General features: G+C 38.6%; 1 protein-coding gene and 1 long non-coding RNA gene across 2 annotated transcripts in view; one reads left to right on the top strand and one right to left on the bottom strand.

Annotated features, from left to right (window-relative positions):
* Positions 1-1,166: 1,166 nt before the first annotated feature.
* Positions 1,167-3,397, top strand: LOC130453668 (uncharacterized). The gene is made up of 2 exons (XR_008911151.1): positions 1,167-2,075; positions 3,060-3,397. It is a non-coding gene; the product is annotated as an uncharacterized LOC130453668 (long non-coding RNA).
* CLSTN2 (calsyntenin 2) overlaps positions 2,664-17,820 on the bottom strand; it is a 1,000,106-nt gene continuing 984,949 nt past the window's right edge. Inside the window, exons 13-17 of the mRNA XM_007493952.3 lie at positions 16,299-16,469; positions 12,992-13,137; positions 8,759-8,879; positions 5,622-5,806; positions 2,664-2,931 (exon numbers count right to left, since the gene is read on the bottom strand). Of these exons, the coding sequence (XP_007494014.2) occupies positions 2,731-2,931; positions 5,622-5,806; positions 8,759-8,879; positions 12,992-13,137; positions 16,299-16,469 (824 nt within the window). The 3' untranslated portion in view covers positions 2,664-2,730. The remainder of the gene's footprint in view (positions 2,932-5,621; positions 5,807-8,758; positions 8,880-12,991; positions 13,138-16,298; positions 16,470-17,820) is intronic.

The raw sequence follows: 17,820 nt of genomic DNA, 5'->3' as shown, positions 1-17,820 counted from the left end.
CATCTTTGCTAGTCCTGTAATGTGCCACCATGACCTAATTTTCCCCCAATAACAGAAATATAAATATTTCAAAATGCTCATACATACTCATTCAACCATGAATAAATAATAGAGCCATTGGAGATAACTGAAGGGCACCAAAGAACATGTTCTCTGCAAACAAGAAATCACTGAGCAATGGAAAGAAAAAAAAGTCATTGTAAAAATAAATTTGAACATGTTTTCAATCAAATTCTAATTTAGAAAGGGTTTTTTAAAAGTTATTATTTATTCATTTTACTTGCTGGAAACCACTGAATTCAGTTGTATCTGAATCCATTTGTCTCCAAGTAATTGGTTGGTAAGGGCAGAATGACTCTTGCAGATTCCCCATCCCCCCATCAACCAGTAATGGAGATGTACCTCCTGCTAGGGCAGATCTAAGCATATAGTTACTCTGCTTTTTAATAGAAGGGTTCGTTTCCAGTTAATGGAGATCAAAACCCAATCTATCTGTTCTTCCACAGGATTTTCTCTAAGAAGGGGAAGGGAAAAGGACAATAATTTATTAAGTACCTACTATGGGCCAGGTATTATTCTAAAGCACTTTACAGATATTATCTCAGTTGATCTAGGAGCTGTTAACAGTACCTGGCCACATCTAGACAGACAGCATACTTTTAATATTAAAAGCTAGAAGATGTGGATTTTAGGCCTGGTTTTCTGGGTGACTCTAGTCAAGTCACCAGTTTCCAAGTTTAATCTAATTTCTCAAATTGTTAAATAGTAGGAATGTGAAAATATCTGCTGGTTAAAAGACACGAAAAGTGCTTTACAAAACCTTAAGTGCCATAAAAATATGGTGGTGGCAGATTTAGCCTGATCAACCCAAATTTTTGTGAGGTCATAGAGATCTCTTGTCAGGGATCTTGGCATTGGTGGATACCCTAGAAGACCTTTAAAGATTTTTAAATTCTAAATTTGATTGTCTTCTCATTCAGGAGGGATATAGCCACTATAGCCAGGGAAGATCCTTGGTTAGTCTTTAAATCCAAACCTGAAAGGCTAATTTATCATTTTTTTTCTCCCATAAAGATTTCATCAGGAGATGTCTTTTTATAGAGGATGGTGGGAAACTTCACCTAAGATTAAAAACATATTGGGGGAGGACAGGAGGAGAAGTAGAAACTAAGCAGCTGGAATGAACCCAAACTTCAGTTCTTGGGGAGTCTTCTAGGTTGTCAACCAGCGTTTCCATGTCTACACTTGTTATTCTGTTGGCCACAAAAGATTCTAGACTAGTCACCATAGCAACAGTTGCCTCACTAGGTGTCTGTGATATGCTGGAGATCAAAAAGATTTCCTTACATTAAAAAAAGAAAGGGAGGAAAAAAGACCCCAGACTTAGCAGGTTGTACTGATGTGTTTGCTCTCTTCCTAATGTTTTGAACTTTCTTTTGGTGGTGGGTAGGAATAAATGGATGCTATTATCACCAATATGATTCTAGTTTCTAGCTGTTACATTTTTAAGCTTCCATTTTTAAATTCCAGGCATTTCAACCCACGTCCTAATATTCTTTGAGAAGCCCATTCATCAAAAGAAAAGACAACAAGAAAGAGGAGATAAGGGGACTTGGGGACTGTGATACAAAGGAGAGTATGCTTACTAGATGATGTGTTTTTCAAAAGTCTGTGCCACCATTTGGCTGAAAAGATAATGGCCTAACCAACGGGCAATCATATTTTATTGACTCCCTCCCTCACCCCCATCCTTTCTATAAATCCTAGCTGCTGAAGTGTTAGTCCTATAGCAGGCAAAATGAAACATTTTCCCTTGCCTGGATATTGTTTTCATTCCCACCTGCCTTAAATTTTAGTCTGCAGAAACAGTGGTCCTAACACCCATGGTTCCCAGCTGGGGTAGCATTATGCAGTCAGATTCTGTAGCAATACAACTGTACAGATCTGAGAATGCTCATTGTAGGGTCTCTTGTCTATGGCTGGAGGTCAGTTCTACTACTCATGGCCAACAATAAGGGACAATTCTTTGTTACTGATATTCCATAGAAGCGAACGTAGGCCCCGGAGAGAAGATGGTAGGTGATTTCTTCTCCCTTCTTCCTCCCTCCCTCCCCCCAAATCCTTTTATAATAAGTGTATCTTATCTTCTTAAAACTTTGAACAATATAAACTTGGGTTCTGGAGTTCAACCAGCCCTTCTGCATAAAACATTGACCTTTCAATGAGGTAAGAAGAGGCAATCATGAGCATAATTTACCCACTGCCACTCACCCAGTCACAATGGCGGACTGTGATTAAAGTAGAATCTTTAAGTCAGACACACAGTGAAGTGAAACCCAAGGGCAGAGGAAGTATTTGGCCTGGCAGAAATAAAGAATTAGAGGAAAAGCAGAGAACCTTCCTATATGGAAAAATAGCAAAGGCAAAACCCTATGGATTGAATGACAGGAATTTGGTTTGCCCATAGGAAATGGAAAGAGGCATTTGGGGAGAAGAGATGGGCAAGCTAAGTCTAGAGCTCTCACTGACACTGTGGGACTTGTCTGGGTCATCTGTGCTTTCCTGGGCCCTCTCAGCCCTCAGGAGCAAAGGGTCAAGTCATTACATGAAGCTGTGCTGAGCAAGGTTATCTTAATCCTGTCATCAAATTCATAGTCTCTGTGTAACTGGACTCAGGAATACATTGTATTGGTGTTTACAAAAGGGATACACCTGGGACCATGGGCTAGTCTAGTAAGGGAGTGTTGAATCATCCCATTCCAGCTGGGCTTGCCTGGGGCCATTCTGCCCACCTCTGCCCTTGCCAATCTCTTCCTCCTCTTCCTCACTGTCATCTGAGTCATCGCTGGAGCTTTCTTCTTCTTCTACTTCCTCTTCTTCTTCCTCCTCTTCTTCACTCTCCTCTTCCACATGGCCTGGTTCTTCATATTTCTAGATGTCAGTGGGGGAGAAAGCACATTGAGAAACCCTTCCTTAGGACCCTGAATCCACAGAGTGCTCAATAACAGGCAACCACTACCAATTTAAGAGCCAAACTTTTTTTTTTGCCTTTATTAAAGGATCTCCCACCCCAACACCCAGGATGGTGCTTATGTAAATGAGTCTACTGGAATCCTTGGCTCCTAATGCTAAAAACTCCTGCCTTGAGAAATGTTCATCATTAATGCTAAATGGTTGGTAACTGGTGAAAGGGCAATGGAGAGGCCACATTCTATGAAAATCAGCAGGGGAATTCAATGGCTTTCCGGGATGGATTCCAGTCAATGGGATGGTGATGAAGGGGTGTCCTTGAAATATCAGGAGAAAGAATTTGATGTCAATCCTACAGAGGTCATCACAAACATTTAATGAGTCATTCTAACAAGAATACCATTAATAAAGCTTTAATTGCTGCAAAGGGCTGCCTGCTATTATTTTGGAATATTTCAAGCATTTAATATCTGCAAAGAGTTACACATTCTTCTATAAAGGAATTGCAGAATATTAGGGTCACAAAGAATGTCTTTGTTCTTTTTTGGCCCAGACTCATTACTTCATCTTTATAGGGAACAGAAGATTATGGAAATTATTTCCACTGGTTCAGATGATCAGTTTTATAACTGATGGTCTTAATGAGTTTGCCTGAGTCAATGGAAAGTTGTGCGATAGCTGTGCTATAAATGAGGTAGGATTTGAACCTAAGCTTTCTGGACTGCAAGGTTTGTCCTCCCATCTCTACACCATGGTGCCTATCATTATTTACCCCTCAGAAAAGTTGAGACAGGAAGTTCATAATTTTTTTGTCCTCTTTTCAGACAGGAATACTTAAGTCACTGGGGAGTCATGACATCATTTGATAATGTGTCATGTTATACAGAAATATTAATTTTGGATGGGTACATGCATAGTCCTTCATATTTCATGTCCTTAGGGAATGAGAATGACAAAAGTTCAGTCTTAATTGTTATACCCTCATTTCTAGGCCTTTCCTCCCCATTTTAATCATTGCTTCACATTCTTCTGTTTCCAAACCTCTAATTCATTCCCATTTCAGGTCCCCAACTAGTTGGCTGGCTTTGTCTCTGGCTTTTGCAAGTTTCAAAGTGGTGCTTGCTCCAGAATGTGTTCCTCTTAATTCATGTGTTCCTTCCACATGGAATATCCTCTCTATTTTCAAAATCCTGCTCATCCTCCAAGGTTCAGCTCAAAAATCATTTTCTTCAAGAAACCTTCCCTCATTATTCCAACCCAAGACTTCTGAATTCTATAGCACTTAATTCTACCACATACTGTAATCTGGCCCCTGTTTCTATAAGGGACCTGTATTTTATAAATGTTTCAACTGTTTTAGCCTTCTTCTCCCTCTCCTTTCCCCTTCTCCTTCCTCACCAGATTAAGTTCCTTGAGGGTGGGAAGGTAGGAATGGAGTTGGAGGAGCCATGTTTTCTACAGCTTCTGTGTTAGTTTATAGTCACAGAACATGTTATATGTGTTCACACTGATGGCTAGCTTGTGTATTTGTATTGTATATTGTATATGTTAGTTACATATAGGGGGCAGACCCCAATAAGTCCTTTTCTCTATTCTCCCCGAATTCTTCCTTTTCCCCATCCTTTTGCTGATTTCCTAACTTTCCATCTACCCTAAGCTTTCCTGCCCTGAGTAGAGACCTGTTTATATTGCCTGAAGTATCTGAAAGGGGTTCTGTTTGGGCTGAATTGCTTAGGGTTCTTGGTAATCTTTAAAGAGAAAGTAGAAGATGCTAACACTAGCTAGTAGTTTCTTTTACGAGAAGGTACAGCAACTAGTTTAACTATAGTTAATGTGATGTATACTTGCTTGGGTTCTAGCTTCTGTTTTTATATAGATAACATTTGTCTCCTTTGGGTATATTTGTTTTCACAAATCAAGAAAGGCATAGGAATTGATAATGTGTGACTGCAGGGGTTTAAAATGAAGATGGAGACTTGGTGTAGGGCATGTGTAGATAGGCACTGAATGCTTACTAAACTTAGAAATGTAGTGCTTGCTGTCAAAAGAACGTAGTCACTGCTGCAGATCAAAGAACCAGAAGATTATAGATTGAGAGGGAGAGATTTAAAGGAATTCTGGATTTCATTTAGACCAACTGACTAATTTTACAGATGAGGAAACTCAGGACCAGAAAAGTTAAGTGTGTCGCTTAAGACCATATGGGTAGTGACAGAACCAGCCCCAATAGCACCAATCCTTAGAGGGCTCCTTATATCATAGGTGATGCATCAAATCAACAGTCAGAAAATACTCCATCCTTGATAGTTCCCAAGTCTTGGGAGCAAAAGGGATTATTCATTCACACCACTCAGCAAACATTTCCTAAGTGCCCACTACATTTGTAGCTCTGAATACAAAAGAAGAAAATAAGGCTCTAGCACTCAAGAATTATATAATTTCACTTGGCAACAAGACTAATGTAAATGATCCATGTGGTAAAGCCAATGTACAAGCTGCTTTGTAGCTAATTGGATGCTAAAGTCAAGTTCAGATGAGACATGTCAGAAAAATTCAGGGAAGTCAGGGCTTAATTTGGCCCTTGGATAGGGTTTTAAAAGACTGAGAAGGAGATTCCATGAGGGACTTTCCAGTTAAGGGGGATGGTTTACCTCCATGGGATTGACAGTGATAGTAAGTGCAGAGTCATCCCAATCCATTTCACTCTCTTTGGTTGATTCATTCTCTTGTATGCAGTGCTGGTGTGCCGCTCGGATTCGGTACACACCCATGGCTACAACAAATACCAGCATCCCGACACAGACAATTATGACCACTGTAGCAATGCTGGGAATGACTGAAAAGAGGAAAAGAGACACAAATGAATTGTGGGTGCATTTCTACTAAGTTCTTGGTACATGGCATCTTAGATATTTTTCAATGATAATTGATAAGTGTAATTATATAATGTTCATATCATCTTTTATACTTTCCCAAAGTGATTTTTATCACATATATTATCTTACTTAATTCTCTCTGTGTACTTCATGTTAGGTCAGAGAGTCAAAGGCTTTTTAGAGCTAGAAAAGACCTGAGAGTTTAGGCCAACTCTATTATTTTCTAGATGAAAAAATTGATGTGTGCCCAGAAAGGTGAAGCAAATTACCCAGAATGACCCAGATAATAAATAGCAAAGCCAGTATTCAAATTTGTATCCTAGGGTTCCAAAACTAGTGCTTTTCCAACTATACCAACATTCCCATTTTATATGTGAGGCAAAGAGAAAGGCTGTTTGCCCAATATCTTGCAGCAAATTGACCTAGGCCTATACATTTGGTCCTCTGGCTGTGATAGCTGGATTCTGCATCACCATGCTTCAACCATTTCCTTTATCCTTGTTCAGGGGCTAAAATTCTTTTCCTTTTTAGATCACCATAATTATATGAAGTATATACATACCTAGTAAAATATCAACTGCTTGAGGGCAGGGACTGTTAAATTTTTGCCTTTGTACACATAGGGCCCTAGCTCAGTGCTTGGCATAGAGCAGACGCTTAATAAATGCTCTTCTATGATGAAGATGATGATGGTGGTGATGATGATGATAGGTTCAGAGGCTTTGGAGCTGGAAGGGACCTTGGAGATCATTTAGCCCAATTCCTTCATTTTGCAAAGAAGGAAAAAGAAGCCCAAAGAAGGAAAATTACTTATGCAAGGAATAGCTATATAGATGGTGGGTAGCAGAAATGGGATTCAAATCCAGCTCTTTAATGATTTTAGATACAATATTCTTTTTCTACTACACAGCACTGGCACTGTGATTATATTTTGTATTTATATAAGCCCAGAAGTCATTATTGTTCTTATTTTAACAGAAGAGAAAATAGCTCACATTTATAAAGTGCTTTTTAGATTCTACAATGTCATCCTCCCAGCAATTAATAGAGAAGGACATGCAAATGTTTTTTTTTTTTAAACTGGTGATAAAACAGAAGTTCAAATGTGTGACTTGCTCAGTTAAAGTCAGAGACCTATAAGGGTAGAGCTGAGACTTTTCACTTAGATCTTCTAATTGCATGTGTTGTACTAGGGAGAGAGCAGGCTACAGAGACATTTTATTAATCTGCTTGAAGGTATAGAGTGAGAGTTTCAGAGTAAACATGAACACCCTAATCTTTTGACCTCCATCACCAGGATTCTTCTGCTATATGATGATGACACAATTTAGTATATAAAACAATATAATTAATATGACAAAACACTATATTTGAGAGGCTGCTTGGCATAATAGAGGGTTGGCTTTGGAGTCATGAAGATCTGGTTATATATTTGTGTGTGTGTAGATATACATATACATATATATGTATAAGCCACTTTGGGTACTTCCTAGTTGGGTGTCCCTGGGAAAAATCATTTAACTTTATGTACCTCAAGGTCCTAGGAGTTCCTAAGGCAATGGAGGATTGACATTTTTATTGATGAAGGGACTTCTTATCCTGAGAATTGTCGAAACTGACAATAATAATAATAATAATTGAAAAATCCATATTGAATTGTAATAATTTTTACATGAAACCTTAAGTTTTGAAGGTCAGCCAGCTTTCAGGCTAAAGTAATTTACTTCCAGGTCTCAAGGCATCTTACTGGGCTGGCTTTTGTTAGAGACAGGGTGAAGTCATGCTCCTTATTTCTCTAAATAAGAACTCTCTTAGGAAAGGGAAGTCAGCAAGCTCTAGCCACCATGTTGGACTACCGTGACCCAGCCATGTGGGGAGGAAGAAAGATGCATTGGCATCCTTACAAAGTCCTGCCCTTTCTTGTGATGAAGGAATGAGGGAGGAGATGGGGTCTCTAAGTCTACCTCCCTAGTGGCTCTTTTACCAATCAGAAATGTCTTGGGGTGTCCAGGGGAAGGACTGAGTGGTGAGGTCACAAAGCATATATATGGGTCTGCACAGGAACTCTCTCTGTCTCTTTTGCCATGTTCAAGCTCTTGGATGCCCATTGAGATTGTGGAAGGAATTAATTCGTCATTTTAGGCTGTCTTTGGCAGTTGATTAATTAACTTAAAATGAAGAAACACTGACTCGAGAGTTTCAATCATTAAAAATAGTAGTATAAGACTTTTAAGGCTTGCTTTCTATTTGTTGTCTCCTTTGATCCTCACCACGCTATTCTTATTAGCATTTTTCAGTTGAGGAAACTGGAGCAGACAGAGGCAAGGATTTCCTAAGGTCACACTAATATGAAGTAGTATTTGAATTCCTGTTTTTCTGACTCCATGAATAGTCTAAGAATTTATTATCATTTCATATATCCTGACTACTTATATAGGTGGTCTTCTTCCTTGTCATAAGACAAGATTTCAATTCTATCTCATCCATTTCTTGGCTGGGAGTGTTATAACTCTGAAATAAACACATTTTTAAAGAAAGGCAGTCTAATCTTCAGCTCCAGATGGCTGCTCATATTCTATGCAGGTTTTGTCAAACACTTTCCAGGACTATTCTGTTTCTTTGGCACTGGTCTTTTCTCTTAACAAGGAGGCAACTTGTGAGGCCCTAAGAGGTTAAATGCTCTGTTGACGATTACATAGGTGTTACTAACAAAGCCAGCACAAGTGCAGCCATTTGACATTTAACACAGTCATTGGCAAAGTTAGTAATTCTAACTCCCTTTCTAATTCAAATATTCCCTTGGTTTCCTAAAGGGTGACCCTGGGAATTGTGAATGATTGTAGGTTGGGAAGATATCCTTGCTGGGGAGGCAGTGATGCCTAGATGGGGTATACGAGTCCCAAAATTCTTACCTGAATTACGCATACTGCTTATTTCAGGCTCTGAATGATGGATTGACTGGAGGAATTGAGGTTGCACAATCATGTGGTTGATATGCACAGTGTCTGAGTTCATCTCATGCAGAACATTCACCTGGAAATGTAAACAAACAAGTTGGTTGCACCTGTACTTTTAGCTGTTGTGCTGGCCAGCTGCTATAGCCTGTTTGCAGGCAGTATCTTTTAGTTCACAAAGGTAAACTGTCTTCCCCTGGTTTTAAAAAAAAATTAAAATTTATAAATTCTATGAATCAATTAATTAAAATATGATAAAATGAAAAATTTTAATTGATATCTATTGTTTTTTCATCACTTTATTTTTGAATATAGGCCTCTCTTCATCTATAACAAAGAATAAAAGAGAAAGAGGGGAGACAAGCAGATTCAGTAAAATAAAATAGACACAATTTTCCATGCCCACAATTCCCCAGTTCTGCAAATAAGAAGAAGGGAGGTACATTTTGCCATTGCTTCTTTGAGAACAATTATAGTCATAATAATTATATAGTTTACAGTTTTGTAGTGGTTGTTTTTTCCTCAAATATTATTAGGTTATTATTTATATTGTCTTCCTTGTACTAATTGGTTTCTCTTTGTATCAGTTTATATAAATCTTCCATGCTTCTCCAAATTCTCCAACTATATTGCTCCTTTTTGTTATTGTTCAGCTATTTTAGTTGTATGTGTGTGATTCTTTGTAACTCCAGTTGAGGTTTTCTTGGCAAAGATACTGGAGTAGTTTGCCATTTCTTTCTCCATTATTATTCCTTATGGTGCAGTGATATTCCATTAGGTTCATTTGCCACAATTAATTGTACTCCATTTAATTGGTATGTACTTCAGTTCTACTTTATTGTCACTATAAAAAAGTTTTGCTATTAATATTTTTGTGTATTTGGAACCATTCTATTTTGTCTTTGCTCTCTTTGGGTTATATACCTAACAGTGAGATTGCTGCCCTCCCTTACATTCCTAATTACGGTGCAAGGGAGGGCAGCTCAATTAGTATTTATCAGAATACAACTTGGAAACTAGAAATGAAGTGGTTGCCCATCAGCCACTTGCATGGTATAAGTTATAGCTAAACAAAATATGAATTAATGTACTATTATTGTGTTGTAAGAATCAATGATTGTGTGGAACTGAGAGATATGAAAAGATCTATATAAACAGATGCTGAGTGAGATAAGAATTAAGATTAAAGTAGGTACCTAGTATAGGTAATGCCCAAGATTATGCAAACAGAAACAATATTTATAGGTAGATAGAAGTATGATGGAAAATCTTGGTCAAGGAAAACTGATGATGAAATAAATTCATTTGAGCAGAGAAGTAGAGGCTTGTGAAATGTGATAGAAGCTGTCAGAAGTGGTTGCTAGGTATATTGGTTTGACTCAAAATTTTTTCTTTGTTAGGGTTTAAGGGGAAATGACACATCAAAAGAAAAGGCTCTGAATTTTTTAAAAGAAAATTTTTTGGGGGGGGACAACTGGGTGGCTCATTGGATTGAGAGCCAGGTCCAGAGATGGGAGGTTCTATGTTCAAATCTAGCCTCAGGCACTTCCTAGTTGTGTGACCCTGGGCAAGCCACTTGACACCCATTGCCTAGTGCTTACCACTCTTCTGCCTTGGAACCAATACCTGGTATTGATTCTAAGGCAGAAGGTAAGGGTTTAAAAAATTTTTTTTGATGATTGTTGGTGGAATTAAAAGGGTGAACAGGACCATGATGGGGCAGAGCACATAGACAAGTGAACAGAGAACAGAAAGAGCTCCCCTGCTATCTTGTACTGTGCTCTAGTTCCTGTCATTGGATTTCTATGGTGAAATTATATCCGATGGAGTTACATCTGTTTAGTGAACCTCTGATGGCACTGCCTCAACATCCTTCTTTCTCTGGAATATCTCCTAATGTTGGACATTCAGGTTTGTTATATATTAAAAAAAATTCTCTCCCCATTATTTCCTTTCACCTCTTTCTATTCACCACCCATGCAGATTTGAGCTCATCCTGAATTTGGGAAGAAGAGTAAGTGATTGTGTGATTCTGAAAGCAATTGCTACCCCATTTTGTGAAATCAGTGGGCAGGTGACCAAGGAGAGAAGGTGGAGGGTTCATTTAATTTCTCCTGTCTCTAATTTGATTGAAACTTAGGTTTTTTTAATTGAACAAATTAGAACTTTAGAACTATCCTTCAAGGTCAGTCTTGTATTTCCTCTTTCTTTATCCCAGATTCTTTCTCTTAAGAAGACCATAATGGAAATAGAGAGTGATATTAGGATCTCTCTTGTAAAGTTCCCAAGACACTCCTGATTCTGTTAGACCAAGTATCTCCATTGTTACAATCAGGAGATTACAACTTTATCTTCCCCTAAAGTATGGTCTGAGTAGGGTGGAGTAGTTTTAAAGTTCACAATCCCCCCCCCCCCATGATCATTGGGAGACTAGTGTCCCCACTGATTATTTAACATTATCATCTTGTAGTCCTAAAGCACTTCTAACTACAGATATATACAATATTCAATTTCTAAGAGGAAATTTCAATTTCAAAATATAATTCCCTAGCATCCTGGCTCCCCATATCCCTGAGCATGGTAAAAATCAGACCAGGGAATGACACTTCCCTATCAAAATAAAATTCTAGTGCTTTTTCTTTTTTATAGCATGGCAACTTCCTGTAGTCTTGGCTGCAAATGGGTAAGTGAAATATTACTGCATTCTGTCCTACAGACTTGTGGGATAGAAATTACTTTAAATTGGACCTGTACAATGTCCTATTATGAATTTATTCTTGCTTACTCAACATTTTATGTACATAGATTTTGGAATTTTTATTCTGATTTTGAATTTTTTCTTTCTATCCAAAGTTTAAGATTCTTCCATTTTTTTCTTTATATTTTTGTTTTTTTTCTCTTCTTTTGATAATTGACTCATACAACCCCATAACTCAACATTGCATCCTGAGCTGAACTGGATGTTTTTTAATACCCACTTCAGGGGTGTATTGTATTTTAATAAAAATCCAAGATTTTGAATTTTCATTTGAGAAAGATCTTCAAAGAAAGAAGTTTGCTAACTCCTAAATCCAGAGAATGAACTATTGCAGAAAGATACCAGAAAACCTTCACTACATCAAGAAGATCAAGAATGAACTTTGGGTGTGGTTGATTGAACTGAACTTTGATTGAACATTTATTGTAAATGTATACTTTTATGCCAAAGGGGACTGCCCCTAATTTGGCTTTTTGTCAATGCGCCTAGCAAAACATTGGTTTTGATTTCTCTCTTTTCCATTCCTAACTATTATAATTTCCTCTTAGAAATTGAATATTGTATACATCTGTAGTTAGAAGTGCTTTAGGACTACAAGATGATTATGTTAAATAATCAATGGGGACACTAGTCTCCCAATGATCATCAGGGGGGGATTGTGAACTTTAAAACTACTCCACTCTACTCAGACCATACTTTAGGGGAAGATAAAGTTGTAATCTCCTGATTGTAACAACGGAGATACTTGGTCTAACAGAATCAGGAATGTCTTGGGAACTTTACATTGCTCCACCCTACTTGGTCTAACAAGGTCAGGAATGTCTGCACCCATATTTAAGGATTGAGTATCTAGGAGGATGGCCTTTTGATAGATATGTGTAGAAATAGCTAACAGACCCCTAGGCTCTCCTAAGTCAAGCTAAGCTACCACTGGTACAGATAAGATACAGGAAAGTGACGTAAAACTGTCTATATAGGACGCGTCATTTCCTCTCTTCACTCTCTTTCCCCAGAGAGGTGGATCTGGCTGGTGACTTCCTGTGAGCAGGCCTGGGCACCAGTTCGATCCTGGAACTCAGCCTGGAGGAGCTCCCTTAGAAAGCTTCTTTGAGACGGTCTTGTGGTGAGTGATAAGGCTGACTCCCTTTTCCCCTGGGCTCAGGGGAGGCCCCCTTGGCCAAGGCCTTTAACTCCTGCTTGACTCAGTCTGAGCCAGAACAGTTTAAATTAACTCTTTCCTTTCTTTCTCTCTTCTTAATTTTTTCTCTCTATATTAATTAAAATCACCATAATTTCCAGCTGACTTGGGTATTGTATTATTTGGGATATCCCATAGCGACCAATAATTAAATGTAGTTTAGATCACAATGCTAAAATTATCCTTACACTCTAGGACCAGGAATGTATATGTAAAATGAAATAGCATGACTCACCTCTAAGTTAAATTCATTACTGGTATAGCGTCCATTGAGCTCTGAGCATTTGATCTGGAATTTTCTATCATCAAGGCTAGCTGGTTGCCAATTGCGATAGCGGACTTGGCGAAGGACCTGTTCATAGCTGGTCATTGTTCCCACACCTAGGTCATGAAAATCACACATAGGTCATTCTAAGGAGTGTGCCACAAGATTAAGTTGTGGCTTATGTGTTCAGTTCCCTGTATTTACCAAGAGAGAGGATTCTGCTGGTGGAGGGGATGAGGGGGAAAAATATCAAATTAAGCTTTGCTATTGAAATGAGGGTTATTTCTTGGAAAGAGTCCAATTCCAAAGATCCAATCAAATTATTCTATTGTGGGGAGTAATCATACCCCTACTGTTTTTCATGTAGCTATTCTGCTATTGTACATTTTTTTTTATTATATAGCTTCAGTGAGTACATGTTTTTTTGGCACACAATCATTTTTCAACATACATGATCTACAGATAATTGGCTGTGTCACACATTAACAAATCACTCAATCAACATTCTGTGATCATTTACCATGTTGCTACAAGTGATGGAGATGAATGACAAGCATAGGGTGATCTGGAGGTTAGTTCCTCCTGACCTGTGGAATGATCAGCTAGAAGATCATTGTTGCTTTTGATTAGTTTTCACAATCAACTGCAATTACTTAGGAAATGGGTAACAAAACATTTTGTAGCTAGGTACAGAGTTAGAGGGTAATTTAAGACAGACTGAAATGGGAATTTTCCTCAATTTCCAAGTTACATTTTTTCTTGTGTTTCATTAAGGCATCTTAATGATGTTGCCTGGTTATGGTAAACATAGTGAACCAGCAAAGTGTGTCAATAGCTTGTGCTTCAGAGGAGTGATTGATTGTGGTGCTTGCGTGTTTGGCTAACAGTGGGTATGGGGCATCTAAGTCTACCTCTGCTAAGAGAGAAAAGGGAGAGGTAATGGGTGATGATATTTAGGTTTTAATTCTGTGAATGTAATCTTTTTAGGGTAATAATCTGGGGGGTGGTTAAAGTGGGATATATGTGTGTTAACTCTGTAAGTATTTGCTCTTATATTATTTCTCCTGTACTGGGAAGAGAACAATTCCATTAGTAAGGGAAGTTAGATGGAGAAGTCACTCAGAGGGGGTTCAGTGGGTGCATCATCTTTTCTGAAGTCTGCTATGCAGCCTTCATTTCCCCAAACTGAGACTCTATCAGATAGCAGGGTTATTATGGCTCTCCACATTCTATAATCATTTCCATTTGATGGTGATTATAGATTGGGCAGATTGGTTCTCTCTTAGCAAATATTCCTAAAGTAGAATTTAAAGGTGAAAGAAAAGATCATACATCTAGGTCTATGTTGCTGAATCTATGGAACACATGACAGAGCATGCTGGACAGGGCTGCTCCCTTTCCCTTTCCATACATGAATGAGGACATTTTTCACATGACCTGCCTTCCCAGCAGCCCAATGGGAGGGCTTCCTCCCTCCCCTATCTAGAGTAAGGTAGGAGGTTCACATACAATGGGAGGGTTGTAGTTTGGACACGTGGTTTCTAAGGTCTCTCAAAGGTTTGCTATTAGTTCTGAAGGTTTTTTTTGTTCCACAAGCTCCTTTTAACTAAAAAAAATGGTGCCACGAATAACTGGAGTAACTTATTATATTACTCACAATATTCTTTTAGATTTATTCATTATGTGCTTACAATAATTGTGATGATAATAAGCCTATAATGCTTCAAACATGCCTATGCTTATTTTAGGGAGGAAAAAATATATTTGAAGTGTATTTGGGGAATTATTTAATGTTTTAAAGAACTTTAATGTGAAGCCCTTGGAATTAGAAGTCTAGGGTAAGAATTTCTATTCTACTACTTACTAAGGGTTTGGGAACTACAATTAAATGGGAAGCACTCATCAAGATGATTCCCTTAGGTATGAGTGAGCCAAGATGGTCATCAAGACCTGGTGACTAGGGTGAAGCCAAGATGACAGCTGAGTAGAGGTGAAAGCTGGAACTGCTTCAAGAATCCTGTCAAATCAACCTTAAAATAAGGCTTCAAAACTACTGAAGTCATAGAATGAACAAGAAAACCAGAGTGAGGAGGCTTTCCTGTGGAAAATAACTTGTAAGGGTAGGCAGAGAGAGTAGGATAATGGGGAACTAGAAATAAAATTGCACACAGAGGAGTATTGGCTGACCAACTGTATCAGGTTCTAAGCTTGAGTATAGGCCAACTTTGGGATCCCAGGACTCTGACTAAGGCAACAGAAGAACACCTGACACCCACCCCTTGAAGTCCCAAGCCCTGGTACCAGCCTGTAGGAAGGGCCCATAGTGCTTGTATCTTCCAAGTCTGTGGTGAAGCCCTTACCCCTAGTGAAAAATATCTCACAGTGCTTCAAGCCTTCAGAAGAAGAGACAGAATCAGCAGTTTCCAGAATTCCCAGTCCACAGATAAAAAAGACTTAGGAAAATTAGCAAACAGCAAAAGAATGCCCAAGTATAGAACATTTTTATGGAGACAAAAGCAAGGTATAGATTCAATAGGGAAATGGTGAGAGCAAAGCAACCACATGCAAAACTTCAAAGAAAAATGGGAGTTGGTCTTAGGCACTAGAAAAGCTCAAAAAATGAATTCAAAAAGCAAATAAGTGAGAAGAAAAATGGGGAAAAGAAATTAAAGTGATGCAAAAAGAAAATAACTGTTTAAAAAGCAACATTGGTCAAGTGGAAAAAAGGCACAAAAAATGAAGAAAAGAGTTTCTCAAAAAGCAGAATAGATCTACTGGAAAAAAGAGGTAAAAAAAGTCCAATGAAGAAAAAAGAGTTCTGTGAAAAGTAGAATGTATGAAATGGAAAAGGAGGATCAAAAATTCATGGAAGAAAATCAGTTTTTAAAAATTAGAATTGGGCAAATAGAAGCTAGTGACTTCACGAGGCATCAAGAAACAATAAAACAAAATCAAAAGAATGAAAAAATAGAAGAAAATATGAACAAAAACAACTGACCTTGAAAATAGATTGAGGAGAGACAATCTAAGAACTACTGGATTACCTGAAAGTCATGATTAAAAAAAAAAAGACCTGGTGACCAAAATCATAAATCAGAACTCATGTCCCTCCTGTTGATTGGGCCATAGCAGTATAATATAGAAACCTGAGTGGTCTTCTCCGTGATCTCTGACCAGTCCATTTTAGTAGGTCATAAAGTTTAAGTCAGGGCCACTTCTCACAGGAAAGCCACCAGCAATAAGGGGAAGGGGGAAAAAGTATTGTTAATTTTCTTACCATATATAGAATAGCCTGATGTGGAGTTTGTGGCATCTAGATGTCTTTCTCGTAGCTCATCATAGTCTAGTTCTAAGCACTCCTGCCCAGGTTCAAGTTCTTCTCCAGTAACCAAAATGTCACAGAAATCAAGGTTGTGTAGCATCTCTTCTAAGAGCACATGCTTTGGTGCTATAGAATGGGGGAGAAAAAAGCAGAGGTCTAAGGGACATCTCTGGAGTAGTGTGGTTCAAATCTGGCCTCAGACACTTCCTAGCTATTTGACCCTCAGCAAGTCACTTAACCTCATTTGCCTACTCCCATGATGGTGAACCTATGACATGTGTGCCAGCACTGACACACATAGCCATTTTTCGATGGCAAGCTGCCCCATGCAGACTCAGCATGCCTCAGGGCCACCTGGGGGGCTGCTCACCTGCAGTCATGGCCCTGGCCATACCCTGGCCCCGCCTGGCGGGCAGGGCTGCTCCATGGGCTGGCCATAGGGGGTGAGTGGTGGGCAGTATGCGCCAGGTGACTAGAGCACATGGGGATCTCACAGGGATAGGGAGGAGGAGCCCCTGTGCAGACAGAGCCCTGTGGGCAGGCAGGCTGGGGCAGGGCCAGGCCTCTGGAAGACTGGGTGGGGCTCAAACCCATGTGCAATGGGGGAGTGCCTGGAACTGATTACCAGACACTTTTAGTACCCTGAAAAATATAGCAATGGCTTTGCTCACAATTTTTCCCTCTACATACTTTTGTGAGACCTTATTCTCAGCATTAAATAGTATAAAAACCAACACAAAAAAAAAACCAAAACAGATTAACAGGTGAAGTTAGTAGTGCTTGCTTGGGCTTGAAGTGTATAAAATACCAACCTTCAATTGAAGATTTAGCCAATGAAATTCAGCAACAAAAAAGTCACTAATAGGCAGGTTAGTTAAAGAATCCCCCCTCCCCCTCACTTATCTTAGTTCACAGTACCCCACAAGTTAAATAATATCAAGACCAACAAAAGAAACCAACTGACAGATGAACAAAGAAGTCACTAAGCAGGTAAGTTAAATAATTAGTTTTTGGTTTATTAAATACAGTTATATATTAATATTATATATTTTGTTATTTAAACTCTAAATATCACAAAATTATGTTTTTTCTCTTGAAGTAACATATTACCCGGATTATGCTTGATTTTTTGGCAAATTTTGACCCACCAAGCTCAAAAGGTTGCCCATCACTAACCTAGTCCTTACCACAATTCTGTCTTAGAATTATTACCAAGACAGAAGGTAAGGATTAGGGGGAAAAAAAAGAGCACTAGAATCAGCTCCCCAGGATTAATTGAATTTGTTTTACTGTTTATTAGTCATGTGAATTTTGTCACAACCCTCTTCTTCTATGAACCTCAGTTTACTTACCTATAAAATGAGGGGATAATAATACTTGGGCTGTTTATATCATAAGGTTACAATAAGGAAAGTGCAGTCAGTCACTTGATTAGAATTTATTAAGAGCCTATCATGTGCCAGGCACTGTGCTAGGT

The sequence above is a fragment of the Monodelphis domestica genome, chromosome 4 (assembly GCF_027887165.1).
Source record: "Monodelphis domestica isolate mMonDom1 chromosome 4, mMonDom1.pri, whole genome shotgun sequence".
Taxonomy (NCBI): Eukaryota; Metazoa; Chordata; class Mammalia; order Didelphimorphia; family Didelphidae; genus Monodelphis; species Monodelphis domestica.
This window is presented reverse-complemented; position numbering and strand designations above follow the sequence as displayed.